The sequence below is a fragment of the Panthera pardus genome, unplaced genomic scaffold, assembly GCF_024362965.1.
Source record: "Panthera pardus isolate Hobbes unplaced genomic scaffold, ASM2436296v1 HiC_scaffold_13, whole genome shotgun sequence".
NCBI lineage: Eukaryota > Metazoa > Chordata > Mammalia > Carnivora > Felidae > Panthera > Panthera pardus.
Window position 1 is genome coordinate 73,814,072 of NW_026526688.1, and position 20,266 is coordinate 73,834,337.

Here is a 20,266-nt window from a genome sequence, read left to right on the forward strand (position 1 = left end):
GCTCAGTCAGTTAAGCTATCTGACTCTTGATTTCGACTCAGGTCATGACCTCACAGTTTGTGGGTTTGAGCCCCTTGTTGGGCTCCACACTGGCAGTGCAGATTCTGCTTGGGATACTCTCTCTCTCCCTCTCTCTCTGCCCCTCCCCTGCTTGTGCTCTCTGTCTCTCTCAAGATAATTAAACTTTAAAAAACAATAATAGTAAAATAAAAATGTCCAAACCTAGAAACTTTCACTGGAGAATTCTACCAAACATTTAAAGACGAATTGACACAGATTTTATACAACTTTTTCCAGAAAGTAGAAGAGGGGATGTGTCCCAATTCATTTTACGAAGCTAGTATTGCCCTGCGCCAAAACTAGACAAAAAACAGCAGGAAAAAAAGAAAACTAGAGACCAATATTTCTCATGAACTTAGATAAAAAAATTCTCAACAAAATATTAGCAAATCAAATCCAACAATGTATTAAAAGAATGATACACTACAACCATGTTAGATTTCCTCAAGGTATACAAGGCTGGAAAGATACACGATGTTCCCACATTGGAAAACTCAATATCGTAAAGATGTCAAGTCTCCTCAAATTGATCTATAGGTTTAATGTAATTCTTATTTTAAAATCTCAGCAAGCTTCTTTGTAAACACTGACAGCATTATTCTAAAATTTATAGTGAATGGTAAAGGCTCTAGAACAGCCAGAAAAATTTTGAACAAGACTTAAGTAAGAGAAATCATTCTTCCCAATGTTAAGGCTTACTGTTATAGCTACACTAATCAAGACTGTGTGGTCCTGGTGGAGAAACAGACATATGATCAATGAAACAGAATAAAGAACCCAGAAATGAACCCATACAAATCTGCTCAATTAATTTTTGATAAAGTTGTAAATGTAATACAATGGAGTAGGAATAATGTTTTCAACAAATGGTGCTGGAACAACTGCATATCCCATTGGCAAAAAAAATAATAATCTAAACCTCACATTGTATACAAAAATTAACTCAAAATGGATCACGGACTTATATGTAGAACATAAAACTATAAAAGTTTTAGGAAAAAACAGAAGATAAATTTATGTTTTGAAGACCTAGTACTTGGCAAAGAGCTTTTGGTACCAAAAGCATAATCCATAAAAGGAAAAATTGATAAATTAAATCTCTTTAAAATTTAAAACTTTTACTGTCCAAAAACTACTGTTAAAATACCTCAAGTCATGACATTGTACACTTTCCATGTCTTACAATTTGTCAATTCTGCTTCAATAAAACTAAGGGGGGGAAAAGAACCTGTCAATAGAATGAAATGATAAATTGAAGATTAGAGAAAATACTTGCAAACCACATATTTGACCAAGGATTTGTATCCAGGATATAAAAAGAACTGTCAAAACTCAACAGTAAAAAATCACAATGCACTTAGAAAATGAGTGAAAAGACATGAACAGACATTTGGTGGAAGAGGATATACATATGGCTTTGATGATGTCTGCATGGGCATGGGAGGAGGGGGGTAGTAGTCATGCCCCGGATATTGGTCCCAGGTCCTAGGCAGCAAGGGAGACTTCTTGTAGTATTTAATTCTTTGATGGGCAAAATATTGTGTTTAAAGTGCCAATAAAGCAGGGGTTCCAAAACAAGACAAAATGAGAAAAGCATTTGATTTTTGATATTTAAATTCTTTTAAGCATCAAAACAGTTAACATAGTAAGTATACTTACTGACACTTTTTAAAATGAGAAGGAGAGGCACCTGGGTGGCTCAGTCAGTTAAGTATCTGACTTTTGGTTTTGACTCAGGTCATGATCTCGCTGTTTTGTGGGTTCAAGCCCCATGTCAGGCTGGGAACACAGAGCCTGCTTGGGATTCTCTCTCTCTCCCTCTCTGTGCTCCCCTCCCCCCGACTCACACCATCTCAGTCTCTCTCAAAATAAATAAGTAAACTTAAAAAAAATAAGAAGGAAAATTAGGAGGTGGTATGAAGAGGTCATAATACCCTTTTTAGTTTTTCATACTTTTAACAGTATTAACACTCACTAGCTACTGAAAATGAAAGGGGAGAGGTTCTGAGTGTAGCATTTCCTGGCCTAACTCCATCAAACTCGTGTCCAATAGAGGACTAGAGTAAGAACACTGGCCTGTGATGCAAGGCCAGAAAAGGAAAAATAAACTGAAAACCGCCCCCAAACCAATAAAGTTACCCCCTGCCCAGCAGAGCCTGACCACCTCCATAAATCCTGAGCAACTTATGATGATATGAGAGAGTTACCTCGGCAAAGGAGAAAGTGAGAGAGATGTGCAGAGAGGGGACAAAGAGGAGAAATTGACAATCCAAAAATACTAGTGACTCGAAAGCCTCACTTTCAATTAGTAGATTGGACAAATACTCAGAAGTTCAAGAAGGAAACAGAAGATCTGGACAACACTAAAGCCACCTATACCTAACAGACATCTATAGAACAATCCACCAAACAACAGTAGAATACACATTTTTCTCCAGTTGTTATATACATGAGCCAAGATGGCCCCTGTATGTTGGCCCTTATGTTGTTTATTCTTTTTCACAGCAAGTTGGCACCATCAGCTCAAAGCCAAACTCAAATTCTTACATATCCAATTGCTTTCAATATAACCAAAATAATCATATTTTTAGCCATTTATAACCCGCTTGTTTTGCATACCCTGCAAAACTACACCAAATATCTGCTAGCCACAAACCTTGTGGCCGTAAAATACCTCAAACCGCTGATGCCCTTTGGTGCTCTCTGACTCAGATACTCCCCACTTCCTGCTGAATGACATCCTCTAAACACATAAGCCCCCCTCCATTCCCCTCTTCTCTGAGAGTTCCCTTTCCCTCTTCCCCTTTTAGCCGCCTGCTGGGAGAGACTTCCCCTCTCTTATAACCCCAGCAAAATAGGGCCCAATAATATTATTGTGCAATACTGCCATCTCATGTTCCTGTCTTTCCTTGATCAGCCCTGAAATCCTTGAGCTCACCACCCAAGTGCACAGAAAACATTCTCCAGGACAGACCATGTGTTAAGCCGTATAGCAAGCCTCAATACATTCAAAAGGACCCAAATCATGCTAAGTATGTTCTCTAACAATGATGAAACAAAACTAGAAATAAATCGCAGAAGGAAACTTGGGAAATTCACAAATATGTGAAAATTAAACAACACATTCCTAAATGTGTTTGAAATTTAGGTGAATGAAAACTAAATCTCGATGTACTAAAAACAAATGGATGCAGCTAAAGCAATGCTCAGAGGGAAACAGCTGTAAAGGCTACATTAAAAAATGAGAAAGATCTGGGGCGACTGGGTGGCTCAGTCAGTTAAGCATCTGACTCTTGCTTTTGGCTCAGGTCATGATCTCATGGTTCATAGGTTAGAGCCCTGCATTGCACTCAGCGCTAACAGCATGGAACCTGCTTGCAATTCTCTTGCTCCCTGTCTGCCCCTCCCGTTTGTTCTCTCTCTCTCTCTCAAAATAAATAGATAAATATGAAAAAAAAATGTTTAAAGGAGAAAGAGCTCAAATCAATAATTTAACCTTCTATCTTTAAAAAAATAAGAGCAAACAAGGCCCAAAAAAAGCAGAAGATGGGAAATTATACAGATTAGAGCAGATAAAATTGAGCACAGAAAAACAATAGAGAAAATAAAAGCTGATTGTTTAAGAAAATCACCAAAACTGACAAAAATTTAGCTAGACTGACCTAAATAAAAAGGGAAAAGATCTAAATCACTAAAACCAGGAGTAAAAAAGGAATATTACTACCAACTCACAGAAGGTAAAGAATTGTAAGGGAATACTATGAAGAGTTTTAGGCCAACAAATTAGACAACCTAAGCAAAACTGACAAATTCCTAGAAATATACAAACTACGAAAGCGGACTCAAGAGCAAATAGAAAATCTAAACAGAACTGTAACAAGTAAAGACACTGAATTATTAGTTAAAAAAAAAAAAATCCCACAAAGAAAAGCTCCAGCCCAGAGGGTTTCACTTATGAATTCTAAAAAATATTTTACTTTTTTAAATGTTTATTTTTGAAAGACAGTGAGAGAGACAGAGCACGAACAGGGGAGGGGCAGAGAGAGAGGGAGACCCAGAACTGCAAGCAGGCTCCAGGCTCTGATCTGTCAGCACAGAGCCTGATGCAGGGCTCAAACTCACGAACCGCGAGATCATGACCTGAGATGAATTTGGATGCTCAACCTCCTGAGCCACCCAGGCACCCCACTAACAAATATTTTAAAAATTAACATCAGTCATTCACAAACTCATCCAAAACATAGAAGAGAAGGACACACTTCCCAGTTCATTCTGTGAGGCCAGCAGTACCGTGATTACTATAACCAGACAATCACAAGAAAGTACAAGCAAAGAAGACTACTGGCCAATACATTTTATGAATATAGATGCAAAAAACCTCAACAATCCAGCAGCATATTGAAAGAATTATACCATGACCAAGTGGGATTCATCCCAGGAATGCTGACTTGGTTTAACATGAGAAAATCAATCTATGTAATACACTATATTAATAGAACAAAGCACAAAAACCACATGATCATGATCATATCAAAAGATAACACGTAAGCACTTGAGAATGCCTAAGGAAAGAAATGGTTGGGGGGGGGGGGGGGGGCAGGGAGAGTGAAGAAAGGAGGGAAGGGAAGGAGAGAAGAGAGAACAGGGAGGAGAGGAAAAGGGAAGGAAGAGATCAGGAAAGGAGAGAAGAAGAAAGAGGGGAGGAGACAGGAGTGGAGGGGAGAGAAAGAAAGGGAGAGAGAACACAAGAATCCAGATTGGAAAGGAAGAAGTAAAGCAACTACCTCTATTCATAGATGACATGATCTTGTATGTAGAAAGTCCTAAGGAATCCACTAAAAAACCATTAGAACTAATAAATGAGTTCAGCAAGACTACAGGATCCAAGTTCAACATACAAAATAAACTATATGTCTATACTCTAGTATTGAACAATTCAAAAATAAAATTAAGAAAACGATTCCAGGGGTGCCTGGAGCATTGAGTCTCCAACTTTGGCTCAGGTCATGATCTTACAGCTCGTGAGTTCAAGCCCCACATTGGGCTCTGTGCTGACAGCTCAGAGCCTGAAGCCTGCTTCGGCTTCTGTGTCTCCCTCTCTCTCTACCCCTCTTCCACTCGCACTCTGTTTCACTCTCTCTCTCTCTCTCTCTCTCAAATATAATAAACATTTAAAAATTAATTAAAAAAAAGAAAGAAAACAATTCCATTTACCATAGAATTAAAAACAATAAAGCACTTTGGAATAAATGTAACAAAATGCAAGATTTGTACACTGAAAATTACAAAACATCATTGAAATAAATTAAAGAACTAAATAAAAAGATCCCATGTTCATGAATTGGAAGACTTAATATTGCTAATACAGCAATATTACCCCCAACTTGGTTTATAGATTCAATACAATCCTTATCAATATTCCAGATGCCTTTTTTTTTTTTTTTTTGCAAAAGTTGACAAGCTGACTCTAAAACTCTTATGAAAATGTAAGGCATCAAAAATAGCTAAGACAGCCTTAGACAACAAAAATAAAATTGGAAGACTTTCAAAACTTAATACAAAGCTACAGTAATCAAGACAGTGTAGTACTAGTACAAGGACAGACAGACACATAGATCAAAGGAACAGAATTGAGAGTCTAGAAATAAACCATTATATTTATGCAAATGGTTTATGACAAGTGTGACCAAGGTAATAATTCAAAGGGGAAAGAGTAGTCTTTTCAGCAAATGAAGAAAGGACAACTGGGTATCAGCATGCAAAAGAATGAAGTTGGACCTCTATCTCATACCACATACAAAAATTAACTCAAAACAGATCAAAGATCTCCCTGTAAGAACAAAAACTATAAAACTCTTAGAAGAAAAAAAAAAACAAAACATGGGAATAAATCTCTACTGCCTAAGATTAGGTGATGATTTGTTCCAGACATGATACCAAAAGCAGACATATAAAAGAAAAAATAGATACGTTTAGAACTTTTGTGCTTCGAAGCATGTCATTGAAAAAATTAATAAAAAGAAAGTAGACAGAATGGGAGGAAATCTTTGCAAATCATACAGCTGGTAAGTTAACTGGTATCCAGAATATGCAAATAGCTCTTAAAACTCAACAATAAGAAGACTTGTGACCCAATCTTAAAATGGGCAAAGGATCTAGACATTTCTTCAAAGAAGATATACAAATGGCCAATAATCACATGAAAAAGATGTTCAACGTTATCAGTCATTAGGGAATATAAATCAAAGTCACAGTGAGATACACTCCATACCAACTAGAATGGCTACAATCTATTAGTCAGAGAATGACAACTGTTGGTGAAGATGTGGAAAACTCAGAACCCTCATACATTGCTGGTGGGTTGTAAATAGTACAGCTGACTTGGAAAACAGCTTGACAGTTCCTCAAAATCTTAAACATAGGGTTACTATATGACCCAGCAACAGCACTCCTAAACATATACTCAAAGAGAACTGAGAACATATATCCACAAAACTACTTTTATATGAACTTTCACAGCGGCATTATTCATAATAGTCAAAAAGTAGAAACAACCTCAAAGCCTATCAACTGATCAGTAGAAAGACAAAACGTAGTATAATCATCTAAAGGAGTATTATTCAGTCATAATAAGGAATGAAGTACTGATACATACTACAACATAGATCAACCTCAGAAACGTCATGCTAACTGAAAGAAGCCAGACACACAAAGGCCACATATTGTATGATTTCATTTATATGAAGCATCCACAACAGTAAATCTACACAGACAGATCAGTGGTTGCTAGGGGATGGAGGAAGCGGGAAAGGGAGAGTGTCTGCTAATGAATGAGTTTCTTTTGGGGTGATGAAACATTCTGGAATTAGATAGCAGTGGCAATTGCATTGTTTTGTGAATATACTAAAAACCACTGATTCATACACTTTGATTCATGGCAAATTGTACGGTATGTGAATTATATCCCAAGCCTGTTAGCGAAAAATGTCAGATGTCCCAGGGCACTTAGGTGGCTCAGTTGGTCAAGCGTCTGACTTTGGCTCAGGTCGTGATCTCACAGTTCATGGGCTCGAGTCCCGAGTCAGGCTCTGTGCTGACAGCTCGGAGCCTAGAGCCTACTTTGAATCCTGTGTCTCCCCCTCTCTCCTTGCCCCTCCCCTGCTTGTACTCTGTCTCTCTCTGTCTCTCAAAAATGAGTAACCGTTAAAAAAAATTTAAAAAGTCAGATGCCTCAAGGCTTAAAGATCATACACGAATGTGTTATAGTTGAGTCTTGAAACCAAATTTGTTTGATTATAAATCCTGTTGTCTTGTCAACTATACTCCTGGACTTCCTTCTTTTATCACGATACAGGCTTTCTGGACACCCTTACTCACTCCTATAGAGTCCACCACTGTCAAGCACCAAATCTCTCTCTCTATCCCTAATTTTCTTCTCGAGTGAGTTTGTCTCTGTGGACAACTCTGCCTGCATGGCCTAGAGATGCTTCAAAAGCAACCATGTTAAACCAAATTTAACTTCACCTTCCACAAACTTTTCCCCCATTCATGAATATCTCTTACTGGCGGTATTTTTCATGGGCTGGTGTCCCCTCCAGTCCTCAGGCCATTTAAAAACCAAAGATGATCAACCAACCCCAAGCCCAGCAAATGATCAGGATTTTCATGCTTCTGTTACCAGCTCCGACTATTCTCTTTGATGATTCTTCACTCCGATGACATATTAGCAAAAGATTTTTCACTCTCATTTCACTATTAATAAAGCCGTAAATGTATACTTTGAATACGAACATAATAGCAACTAAGGGGAGGGGCGCCTGGTTGGCTCAGTCGGTTAAGCGTCCAACTTCAGCTCAGGTCATGATCTCACAGCTCTGGGTTTGAGCCCCGTGTCAGGCTCTGTGCTAACAGCTCAGAGCCTGGAGCCTGCTTTAGATTCTGTGTCTCCCTCTCTCTCTGCCTCTTCCCTGCTCATGCTCTGTCTCTGTCTCTGTCTCTCTCTCAAAAATAAATAAACATTGGGGCGCCTGGGTGGCTCAGTCGGTTGGGCGACCGACTTAGGCTCAGGTCATAATCTCGCAGTCGTGAGTTCGAGCCCCGCATCGGGCTCTGTGCTGACAGCTCAGAGCCTGGAGCCTGTTTCAGATTCTGTGTCTCCCTCTCTCTCTGACCCTCCCCTGTTCATGCTCTGTCTCTCTCTGTCTCAAAAATAAATAAACATAAAAATAAATAAATAAATAAGTAAACAAATAAACATTAAAGAAAAATTTTTTTAGGGGAGCCTGGGTGGCTCAGTCAGTTAAGTATCCGACTTCCACTCAGGTCATGATCTCACAGTCTGTGAGCTCGAGCGCTGCATCGGGCTCTGCTGACAGCTCAGAGCCTGGAGCCTGCTTCAGATTTGTGTCTCCCTCTCTCTTTGCCCCTCCCCTGCTCATGCTCTGTCTTGCTCTGTCTCAAAAATAAATAAAAACATTTAAAAAATTTTTTTTTAATTTTTTTACAATAGTAACTAAGGTGAAAAAATAAAGACCCTCTCTCCAAAAAACTCTACAGAGAGCCACTAGTATAGGCAGGACCCAATTCAAGTATTACAGTGCATTGAGACCACACAATGTCCTTCTCCACGTTTCTAATAGGGTAAAACTTCCTTTGAGTTGTTCACCTAAAGTTGTCCCCCAAACTATGACCACCTTTATGGATATTTGTAAGATTCAGAAAATCTTAAACTAGTAAAGTCTAACTTCCCTAAATTACCCTCTAACTATTGTATCCAGGATGGCTTCTAAAATTTTCCTTCTTTTGAGACCAGAGCAAAATGTGTTTAGTGTAAAAATTAAACATATACAATCTTATGCCAAAATATTAAATTTTCAAAAGGCATTAGACAACATGCCCAGCACAAAATTTCTGTTTGTAACCATTTGGTAACTTAGAATAATTGAAATCCTCCCCAAAGAAAAATTGACATCAACAACAAACATCAAAAACACTGATATTCCATTTTTCTGATATTCTAAAATAAAGTAAAAAAATAAATAGATACATGTTTTATTTCCATGCGTGCACTATTTCAACTATTTATATAGTGTGCCAGGATTACTGCATTTATAGAATACATTAGAAAAGCAACTCATCTCCAACACTCATGGATGCCACATATTTTTAGAGTTACGTGGCTAAACACCAAAATTTATGCTCATTCATTATAAGAAGCAAGAACAGGTAGAATGGAACAGACTCAGGCCTTACCCTATACACTGCTTTCCTTCTCCTAACCACATCTCAGCATCTCTAAGAGTTGGTAAAAGTGTGTCCCCCTTCTGATTAACAATGACACATTATAAAATAAATAGTAGTTGGGGTGCCTGGGTGGATCAGTCAGTTAAGTGTCTAACTCTTGATTTCAGCTCAGGTCATCATCCCATAGTTCATGGGTTCAAGCCCTGTGTTGGGCTCTGTGCTGACAGCTGCAGAGCCTGCCTGGGATTCTCTGTCTCTCTCTGCCCCTCCTCTGCTCTCTAAATAAATAAATAAATAAATAAATAAATAAATAAATATTAAAACAAAACAAAAGAAAATATAGTAGTATATGCACTGCATGGAATTATGTTAAGGGCACAATTTAAGCCAATTTTTGCATTTTAAATTTGTATCCAAATCAATGTACAGAGATCTCAATGGTCCTGTTATGGGTAGATGGCAAAAGTCTGTGGCCACAGTGACAGCAGCCCCTTCTTCCTGGACTAATGGCTGTCTGCAGGTAATGGGCTAACTCCTGTCCTCACTCTCCCTCCATAAGCCAGGAAGAGGCCTGGGGCACAAGCACAATTACTGGAAATGGGAGTGTAAGGCCAGGAGGGTTTATACTCACTGGAAGGCTTTATACTCCAGCAAAACAAATCTGTGTCTACTTGTTATTGCTTCTATAACTGATCTGTTTCAAGCCCCCAAGTAGGACAAATATCTAAAGTCAAGAGAAAAGAGGAACATTAGTATTTTTCTGCTGTGAGAATGTGACTTTTGCAGAACAGAGGTGCAATGTGATCTTGGCAATTAACCTGAGGTGTAGGAATTGGGAGGGCAAGGCCCTGGTCTCATCTGGAGATGACAAATACAGCTTCCACTCCAGGACCAAGTTTTCTGCCCCGCTCCCCTACCCCCCAAGCAGTGGCCTCCCACACAACCCAGGGGTCAGGGACCCAACAGAGCGGTGGTTGCTGCTATACGTTCTTAGATAAAGCAATTCATTTCTTTAACTTAAATGTCTTCACCTGCAAAATGTGGGCAGTAACACCTGTCACTGGGGCTCATTCTGAGGATTAAATGATATCAGATACATAACATGCTCAGCCCCGTGTCTGGCACACTGTGGGTGTTTGATAAATGTTAACTCCTTTTACAGTTAGGACAGTGGAGACTGGTTTGCCTGGCCCGACTGTCTGACTTCTAACTTACTAAAGATGAGACTTCTGCAAGCAGGCACCGGGAAAGGAAAACAAGGAGAGGGGAAGGCAAGGAGCCCCATCAAGGATTTAAATGTGGTTTTCCCTCCTACTGAGAGGGCCCCTGAACTCAATAAATGAGAATGACCCTAGCTGAACTTCTGAGCTTGAAAGCCTAGTTGGTTTTTAAAAGGAGTTCTTCTTTTTAAGATCAATTGTTCAACAGAACTAAAAAGCTTGCCTTCAGAAGAGGCTCAGTCCTAAAACCTACAGGGTAAACCACGGAAAAGCAGGAATGTGCCATGCCTCTATAGAGAGTGGGGAGTCCCACACAAGCTGTTGTCTGAACACTGTGACTCTGCTGCCTCCCCTATTCCGAATGAACCAGAAACCTGAGAATCTGAACTGAGCTCCAGCTAACATTACTTAAATGAACCGGCTGTGACAGGAACCTTAAACCACATGTCATTTGGTTGTGGGGCTGCCCTGGGCCAACAGACATTGGGAACAGGGCTCCCAGCTCACACACGGATTGTGTTCCAAATGTGCATTTGGAAGGCCGTAGTTTGAAAGGCAGAATGCACTTTCCCAAAGAAGCGATCTTATAAATGGTGATGCGGGCCCAAGCTAGCTCACAAAACTCCACATAATCATAATATAGCTAGACTCTGTACATTTCAGCCAAAAAAAAAGAATAGTGGTCAATAATATTAGAATACTAATAATTAAAGAATGAGATAAGCAATAAAGTTGAGGCTCTTTCATTTATCTTGAGGGGTAGTGTTTAAGCAAAGGAAGATTTAATTAAAGGATGAAAAGGTCTATCCAGGAAGGCCGAGAGGCCAGGGCAACTGGGGCTGTAGTCAGGAACCCTAGCAATGGGGAATCAGACTAGCTTGCAAGATTTCTACCAATTCTAAGAGGCTAGTGTCTGCACCTGAAGGCCAACCTAGCACCCAAGAGGGGTTAGCTGGTGGGGGTGACTGAAAAAGAGTTAGCAGGAGTGTCTCTATGCAGCCATTTCAGCAACCAAGGTAGGACCTAGCTTCAGTGTCCCTCTCCTTTTAGAAACCATTACCCCCATTTATGACCCAGTCTGCCCCGACCCCAGGGATCACAGAAGTGGAGAGCTTTTGGTGCCTCTTTCACACTAATTTCTGAGATCAAACTCTCTCAGATACTCCCATCGCCTGGATGGTTTGAATTTGACATCTTACCCCTGGTTAGACTGACTGTAAGACTGCCACCTCCTTCATGGCAGGGAGGCCCCACAGTTGTTTGGACTGTCTCCCTCTACCACCCTACCCCATGTGACCAGTACCACACCTGGTTACAGACATTTGAAATCACTCATTCTAGCTGGGAGGCTAAGGATCAACTATATATTTTTATCTGTAAATATGAAAAAAGACATGAGAAAAGAGGAAAGGAGAAAATCGAAAAAGAAAGTTCCTTGAAAAAGACCCCTTTGTAAGACAATAGAGCAGACTTCTGTAAGATCTAACCATTAGGTGGCACCATCAGCCTAGGGCAGTTCAGTTGTCCTGGGAAGGACAGCAGAAAGGGAAAAAATCAATGAGTGCTGGTCAGAAAGTGGGTAGGAAGGCTGAAGGCAGGCACTTTGCAATAAGTAATTTAAAATATACAAGGCGTGGGGCGCCTGGGTGGCTCAGTCGGTTAAGCGTCCAACTTCGGCTCAGGTTACGATCTCGTGGTCCACGAGTTCAAGCCCCACTTCGGGCTCTGAGCTGACAGCTCAGAGCCTGGAGCTTGCTTCCGATTCTGTGTCTCCCTCTCTCTCTGCCCCTCCCCCATTCATGCTGTGTCTCTCTCTGTCTCAAAAAAAAATAAACGTTAAAAAAAAATTTTTTTTTAAATATACAAGGCGTTCCTGTGAAGTATGCATTTTAGATTAACTCGCATATACATAAATGTAAAAATTAATTCCCTTAAAGTTACAAAAACATCTCATAATTTTATTTCTTAAAATTGGTTTGTACTCCTTGCCCACATTCTATTGATTTACACTTTTTAAAAATTAATTTCTAACAGTTCTATCTTTTCCTGAGCACTAATTCTTTGACAGCTAGATATATGCAAATACATTCCCTCGGTCCATGGCTTGCTGCTTTTTAATGTCAACTTTTTATTGTACAGAAATTAAAATTTTTTAACATAGACTAATTGACTAACCTTTTCCTTTATGATTTGTTGTTTCTGAGTTTTGTTTAATATATTTTTACCACCTTGGGGTGACAAAGATATTTTTTTAAATTGTCTTCTTAACTTTTGCTTTTTAAAACCACCTGTTCTGTCTTGGCATAGCAAGCTAATTACTAATTGTCCATCTTTCCTGCTGATTTGTCAACTCCTGTCATAAAAGTAGCTTCCTGTAAACGCATGTGTCCATTTGGGGGCTCTCTATTCTGTTCCATGGGTCTATTTCTCTATTTCTGCACCAGACACCATACTAACTCTAATTTTAGTATTTTCTAACTCTTCTTGAATCCACCTTGTTTTTGAAACACCTTTATGACATCAGCTTATTTTCTTCAGTACATCATTACAATCACCTCAGGGCTCTAGGTCAAGAGATGACAGAAGGATGCGCGAACTACGGCTTATATGCTGAAGAGATTAGCACTAAGCAACAGGAATGCTGTTCGTCTATTCCAGGATCTATGAGAGTCAGTTGCCAAGCATTTGCTTTGGAAAACAGAGTTGCAAAGTAATTGCACCACTCCAGAAAGCAGTGGTTACCTTTCTGGCAAACAAGATATTGGTCCTATATCTGGAAATGGGTCACTAAAGGAACCAGGCATGATAGAGTGGAGTAGAGTAAGTCCATTATCACCAGTGGAGAAGAAATGAACTTTTTGAGTTTTAGTCTCTGATGGTTGTTGAGCTGAAATCAGAAGGAAGAGAATTCCCTTTGTGCTTACCTGTGTCTCCAGCGAAATATGTAGTCATTTCTGGTGTCAATCAACCAAGGAAGAGAATCTCATATCAGGGAGCCAAAACTTAGGTAATGATAATGGGCCAGAGTTTATAGGATAGGGAAATTCTATTTCCATCTGGACCTTTTACAGGGGCTTGGGGAGGGCAGATGGCTGACTTAGAGGAATCCAGATGAATTCGAGGACATCCTGGACTGGAGAGAAAAATGGCCTTTGCCACATGAAGACAGGCCAAGAGCTAGGCAGGAAGGCAACATGTCTAAATGAACTCATTATCTTTATACCCAGAAATCTCCTGCTCTTTGAGTATTCCCATTCTCAGCACCCTCTGCCCAAATGCCAGGCAGGATCCTAGAGGATCAGTAAGTCTTACAGATTCTGTTAACTAAATCTCCTGGCTCCATCCACATCTCTCCATCTCCTTTCCATCCCACCCCGACACACACTCACAGACACCACCGAGGCCATTGCTGTCTTTCACTGGAACTATAGCAATAGCTTTCTGACTGGTCCCCAGGTCCTGAATCATAGTTGAGCCCTCCTGTCCACCCTTGAATCCAAAAGGCAAATTCCCACTGTACCTAACCTACTAGTTTTGGAACTTGGGCCAACTTCTGCACCTCTCGTGCTTCAATGTTCTCATGTAAAATGGAGATAATAACACCACCCACCTTGTGACCTTGTTGTGAAAACTGAATGCGTTACCACAGAGCACAGTACTTGGAACAGGAAACACAACTAATTGTCCTGCATGTTTGTCTCTACACTCTGCTAGGTGGCAAGGCCACCATGGCAGAGATGTGTCCAGCAGCCTCCACGGGTACCTCCGTGTAGGTGTTGAAAACTATGAGCCATCACAAACTGGAATGGAGTAAGCCATATTTTGTAAGTCAGACTGCCTACTTACCTGTTCCCTTTTTGTCTATTGCCCTCCATTAACACCAGTGCATTCCTAAAAGCTTCCCCAAATGTTCCAGCCTTTTCAAGTGCAGGCTCAGGCCTACTGCTGAGGTCAAGGAGAACACCCCTGAAGGTGGGGGGGGGGGGGGGGGGGGGGGGGGGGACAAAGGCAAGCTGGGAATGATTTCCCAGGGGGAAGTGCACCCGGGCCTAGAGGCTCCATCTTCTCTCTTCCCGCCCCCCCGCCCCCCCCCCCCCCCCCCCGCCATCATCTTTGGAGGTGCTAGGTGTGACTTCACCAGGGACCTGTCCAAATTATTAAAACTGCAGATAAGAGGAAAGAAGGGGCTATGGGCCCTGGGACAGGAACGCCACTGGAGATGCAACAGAGGTTGAGGAGTCTCGGGAACACATAGGGTGTAGCTGGCTCCTGGTCTCCCAGGATTTGGACAGCCACCTGAACTCCCGCCTTCGGGTGAAGGCTTCTGAGGAAAGGGGCGGAGGAGAAAACGACCCCCCGCTCCCTCTCTCACCTCCATTTCTCACTCTCCGTACGCCCCACATCTCTTCCTACCTACTTCCGAGCCGGCCTCCAGCCCTGGGTCCTGGTGATAAAACCGCCGGCCCCTATCCAGCCCACAGGGCCGGGCGCAGGATGTCGTACGAGCCGCGATGGCCGACCACTGCTTGTCTGCAGAGGGGAAGATCCCCAAAGGGTCTCCTCAGCGAGGAGGAGGGTGGGACGCGGGCGCAGGGCGAAGGGGAGGCGCACGGCCCGGGGCGGGGCCGCCGCAGGCTCAGATGGCACCCGGCGCTCGCGCCGGAAAGGGCGTCCCCCAGCGGCCTCCCGGAGACCCTCCCCGGCCCGCGGGGCGCTGGAGCCGCCGCGGCGGAGGCATGGCCGCGGGGGCCGCGGGGGCCGCGGGGGCCGCGGTGCGCGAGGCGGCGCCGGGGCCGGAGGCGCCTCCCCAGCACGAGCAGGTACCGGGCGCCGGGCGCAGGCGGGGGGACACGGGGCCAGGGTGCCTAGGCTCACGCGGGGGCTGGGTGGCCGCACGGACTGGTCTCCGAGTCCCCCGCCGCGGCACGGATGACCTTTCTGGAAGGTGCTCGTGGCGTCGCCTCTCCCTACCCCACCCCACGGGAGCCGAACTCCTCTCCATTTCTCTCTCCCTCTCCCGCTCCTCTCCCTTCTCATCCCCTACTCCTCATTTTCCCCTCCCTTACCCCGCCTCCCCCACTCCGTCTCCTCCAGAATGAGCTTTATCCGACTCATCCCTGTCCATTCCCTGCTTTCAGTACTGGTTGCCCCTCTCTCCTTCCAGCTCCCCGACAGAAGCCCCAGGGCCCAGGTGAAGGAAGAGGACAGCTGAAGGGTGCTGGGTGTACATCAGGCTTGACTGTATGGTTCTCAAACTGCAGCGAGCATCAGAATCACTCTGAAAGCTAGGTAAAAAGCAGATGGTTGGACTCTGCCCCCAGGGTTTTTAATTCTTGACCTCTGGGATAATGCCTCATCATTTTGCAAGTCATACTATTTCCCAGGAGGTGCTGATGCTCAAGCTTTGAGAATCTGTAGGCTAGCTATCCCCTCTAGGTTTCCCATGGTGATTTCAAACCCCGTCATTACTATTTTTCATTTATAGATGATTCTTAGGCCATGATCACATAGCAGGAACTGTGCTCCTCCTGGGATACGGGGATACAGTTAGAGGTAGACCTTTCCTCTGGGAACTCACATCCCAGTATAACAAGGACAAAATAACTCATAGAGGGTAGGAAGAAATTACTGTCCCCAAAGAAATTACTGTTCAAGTGAAGTTTGTAGGATTTCTAGGAAGTGAGGAATTGCTTCTGGTAGGGAGGGTGGGCAAGGCTGACTGGGCGGATGGGGGTGGCTGGGTTTTTGAGCTGGGCCTCAGGGGGATGGGTGAGATTCCATGTGGCCATGAGAGGAAATGAGAATTCTCCATGCAGGAAATGGGAATACCAAATTACTTGGAGGTGAAAAAAATTTGGGGGTGGGGGGTGGGAAATGACCATGGAGAAAGGTGGGGGTGAGAGTGGATATTCACTATGACCCTGGCAGAAATCCAGGGTTCATGAAGGCTTGTAGGAAGAGAAAGCTGGGTTATGGCAAGTTTTGTATCATGCTATGCATTGGAGATTTATTCTCTAACATGGGGAAGCTATAAGGGAACTCCATGACTTACTTGCTGGTTTCAAACCCAGATCAGATCGTTCACAGAGCGTTATGGATGAAGAAGTCTGCGTGCTGGGAAGGGCAGAAGACTGGCAGAGTCACTTCTGCAGCTGATGTTTGCTCTCCCTTAAGGGTGCCATAGCTGCCTTGCCCACTGCCCTCAGGAGGTGTGGTCCCCTGTTAACTCTGTCCTGGGAGCAACTCAGAGCTTGTCCCTTAATCCCCCCTTGTTCTGCTTTGCTGGCTACTGTATTTCCAGAACGAAGCACAGAGTCTGGCAAATGGCAGGGCCTCGGGAAATGTTTATTGGACAAATAAGTGAATAAATAATAAACATATAACCTCATGATCTGGGACTCTAGTCTGCCCAGCTCCCTGTGTACCTCTTTGTGCCAAACACCCCCTCCCTATTCCCCATCCTCCTTCTCCCTGTGGCCTAGGAAGCCAGCTACACCCTATGTGCTCCTGAGACTCCTCAAAGTTCGGGTGCAAGAGAGTAGACAGCATGGACTCGGCAGTTCTCTTTTCTGCTTGTCTGAGGCCTGCTTTGCAGGCTTTGATTTCCCCAGAGGACCCATCTCTGCCTCAACACTGTTCTCTACCTTGGAGTAGGCCAGACACAGCCCCTCCCTACCGCTCCATCCGTGGAAGTTTTGTCCTTGCCCAGTGATATGGATTCCATATCACTGAACACAGCTCTCCAAGCCTAACATCCTTAGCTCCTGCTCACATATGTCCCAGGGATAGCAGTAGTTTGAGTTTACTGTTCTGGTTTTGCCACTCATTTTAGCGATATTTTTCTAACAGATGGATTTTTGTGAAGAGTTGAAAGTGGGGAAACTAATTTGGAGGCAGCAGCTGAGGTAAGAAATGATGAGGGCTGGCACTAAGAGGGAGGCAGTTTTCAAATACAGTTAGCCCTTTAACAGCACAGGATTGAACTGCACAGATCCACTTACACACAGATTATTTACAGGGCAGTACTCCAAATGCATTTTTCCTTACGATTTTCTTAATAACATGTTTTTTTCTACCTCACTTTCTTGTGAGAATACAGTATACAATACATATAACATCCAGAATATGTGTTGATCGGCTATTTATGTTATTGCTAAGGCTTCTAGTCAACAGTAGGCTATTAGTAGTAAAGTCCCAGGGAGTCAAAAGTTTTACACAGATTTTTGACTGTGGGGGGATTGGTGCTCCTAACCCCTGCATTGTTCAAAAGTCAACTGTGTATTGATTGAGTGTGCAATGTTACCAGACAGGGAGTATTCAGTGGTGGAGTAAGACAAGTAATAAATCACCGATGACCATGCCATGGGGTAACAGTGTTCAGTGGACAATGGACCCACTGGAGAGGCCTAACCCAAAAGGCTCTTGGAGGAAGCAGAGTCCAGGGCATCCCCAAAGGGGGTTTGAAAAGCAAAAAAAAAAAAAAAAGGTGGAGGAAAAGCATTCAGGGGACAGAAAAGTTCTGCTTGGCTGGAGCAGAGGCTGTGCAGGGGCAATGGAAAGAAAAGAAGCTGGAAAGGGCCACAGGAGCTATGTTAGGGACAAGGGCAGCCACTTGTGTTTTGAGCGGGGGAAGAAATGTGATCAGTTTGCTTTTCATTGGATCACCCTCACTGTTTGAAGGGAGAAAAGGAGTGGAGGTAGGAGCCCCCCTGGAAGAAGAGAACCCTCTGCGCACCAGGTTGGATCCGTCCTCAGGCTCAGGGAGGCCTTGCCAACCAGTCTAACGAGTAACAGCCCCTCCCCATGCTGGTTATTCTTTATCACACATTCTGTTTAGCTTCTTCATAGAATTTACCACATTAGGTCATTGTTTTCTTTACTTGGTCATTGTCCACACTTTCTCTAGAGCACAAGACCCAATTCATGAGGACAGGAAACTTGTATGTCTTATTCACTTTTATGGTATGGCAGCTCTTACCCCAGTGCCTGGTACCCAGGATGTAATCAATAGATGTTTGTTGAATGAAGGAACAATGGTTGGCATAGAGGCCACTGAGGTGGAAAGAAGTGGTTCGCCAAGTATTTGGGTAAGGTCTGCAGGAGGGTACTGGGTTGGAAGTGGAGGATTAAGGTCAAGAATGGCATCCCATATTTCTGTTTTGAACAACTGGTTACGTGGGATGTAGGGCTACTGAGTGAGAGGGGGGCACTGGGATGGAACCAAGTTAGAGGGAAATTACTATGCTCAGTTTGGGGCAGCTTGAGCTTGTGTGTCTGAGGGACATCCAAGTGGAGATATGTAGAAGGCATGTGGATACAAGAATCTGAAGCTCAGAAGGGAGTTAAAGGGGAGGAGAGGTAAACAGGAATGTCCTGCAGGGAAAAAAGACTTGGCAATTGATAGACAAGGAGGCAGGGGAAAGGAGAAGCAGAATCAAAATGACATCTTAAATTATTTTAAGTGACATATATTCAGGGACACATTGGTGGCTCTGTCGGTTAAGCATCCGACTTCGGCTCAGGTCATTATCTCTGGAGTCATGGGTTCAAGACCTGTGTTGGGCTCTATGCTGACAGCTTGGAGCCTGGAGCCTGCTTTGGGTTCTGTGTCTCCCTCCCTCTCTTTGCCACTCCCCTGCTTGTGCTCTCTCTCTCAAAAATAAACATCAAAAAAAAAAAAATTTAAATGACATATGTTCATGCAGAATATATTCAATATGGACAAATATAAAAAAGGAATAAATATTCCAATATACACCAGCACCCATGGATCATTCCTGTTAGCATTTTGGTGACTGCTCTGGATATCTCTTTCTTCTGGATGTTTCTTTATTCTACGTAACTGTATATTTACATTAATAGGCTTATATTTTAGACAACTGTTTTCAAAGCATGCTTTTTCTCTTAAAATATGTCATGGAAATATTTCTATGTCAATAAATATGGATCTGCATGATCATTTTAAAGAGCCAATTGATTTCCTTTGTTATAGATATATCATAACTCATTAACCAATCCCTCATGGGTTGACACATAGATTGTTGCCAATTTCTCAATATTATAAATAAAACTATGTAAACACCTGTGTCACTTTCCCTGTGTATTTGTCTCTTCATTTTGTGAGAGATTATTCTTACGCTATTCTACATAGAATAAACAAACACTTTAGATTTTGACATGCCCTGCCAAATTTCTTTCTGGAGAAACTGTTTTAATGTACACAACACACCTGAAGGGCATGAGAAGGCCAGTTTTCCTCATCAGCGCTAGTTAACATATAGTGCAGTAGTGGTAGAATTTAGTTATTCATCACTTACATATAACACCCAATGGTCATCCCAACAAGTGCCCTCCTTAATGCCCATCACCCATTTAAGCCCATCCCCCCACTCACCTCCCCTCCAGCAACCCTGTTTGTTCTCTATATTAAGAGTCTCTTATGGTTTGCCTCTCTGTCTGTTTTTATCTCATTTTATTTTTCCTTCCCTTCCCCTATGTTCATCTGTTTTGTTTCTTAAGTCCCACATTTGAGTGAAATCATATGATATTTGTCTTTCTCTGACTAACTTATGTCACTTAGCATCATACACTCTAGTTCATCCACGTGGTTGCAAATGGCAAGATTTCATTCTTTTTCATCACCAAGGGATATTCCATTGTATACATATACCACATCTTTTTCCATTCATCAGTCAATGGACATTTGGGCTCTTTCCATAATTTGGCAATTGTTAATAGCGCTG

At 42.6% G+C, this 20,266-nt stretch overlaps 1 protein-coding gene and 1 long non-coding RNA gene across 4 annotated transcripts in view; one reads left to right on the forward strand and one right to left on the reverse strand.

The window, feature by feature from the left end:
• Positions 1-20,266, reverse strand: part of LOC128776532 (uncharacterized) — a 60,144-nt gene that overhangs the window by 7,174 nt on the left and 32,704 nt on the right. The window lies entirely within an intron of this gene.
• RNF175 (ring finger protein 175) overlaps positions 15,020-20,266 on the forward strand; it is a 54,069-nt gene continuing 48,822 nt past the window's right edge. For 2 of the 3 annotated variants that reach the window (XM_019441222.2, XM_019441223.2), the window contains exon 1: positions 15,020-15,343. In XM_019441222.2, the coding sequence (XP_019296767.1) occupies positions 15,035-15,343 (309 nt within the window). In that variant the 5' untranslated portion in view covers positions 15,020-15,034. Of the gene's footprint in view, positions 15,344-15,698; positions 15,813-20,266 lie in introns of those variants that run through there. The other variant, XM_053901180.1, reaches the window with a different exon arrangement.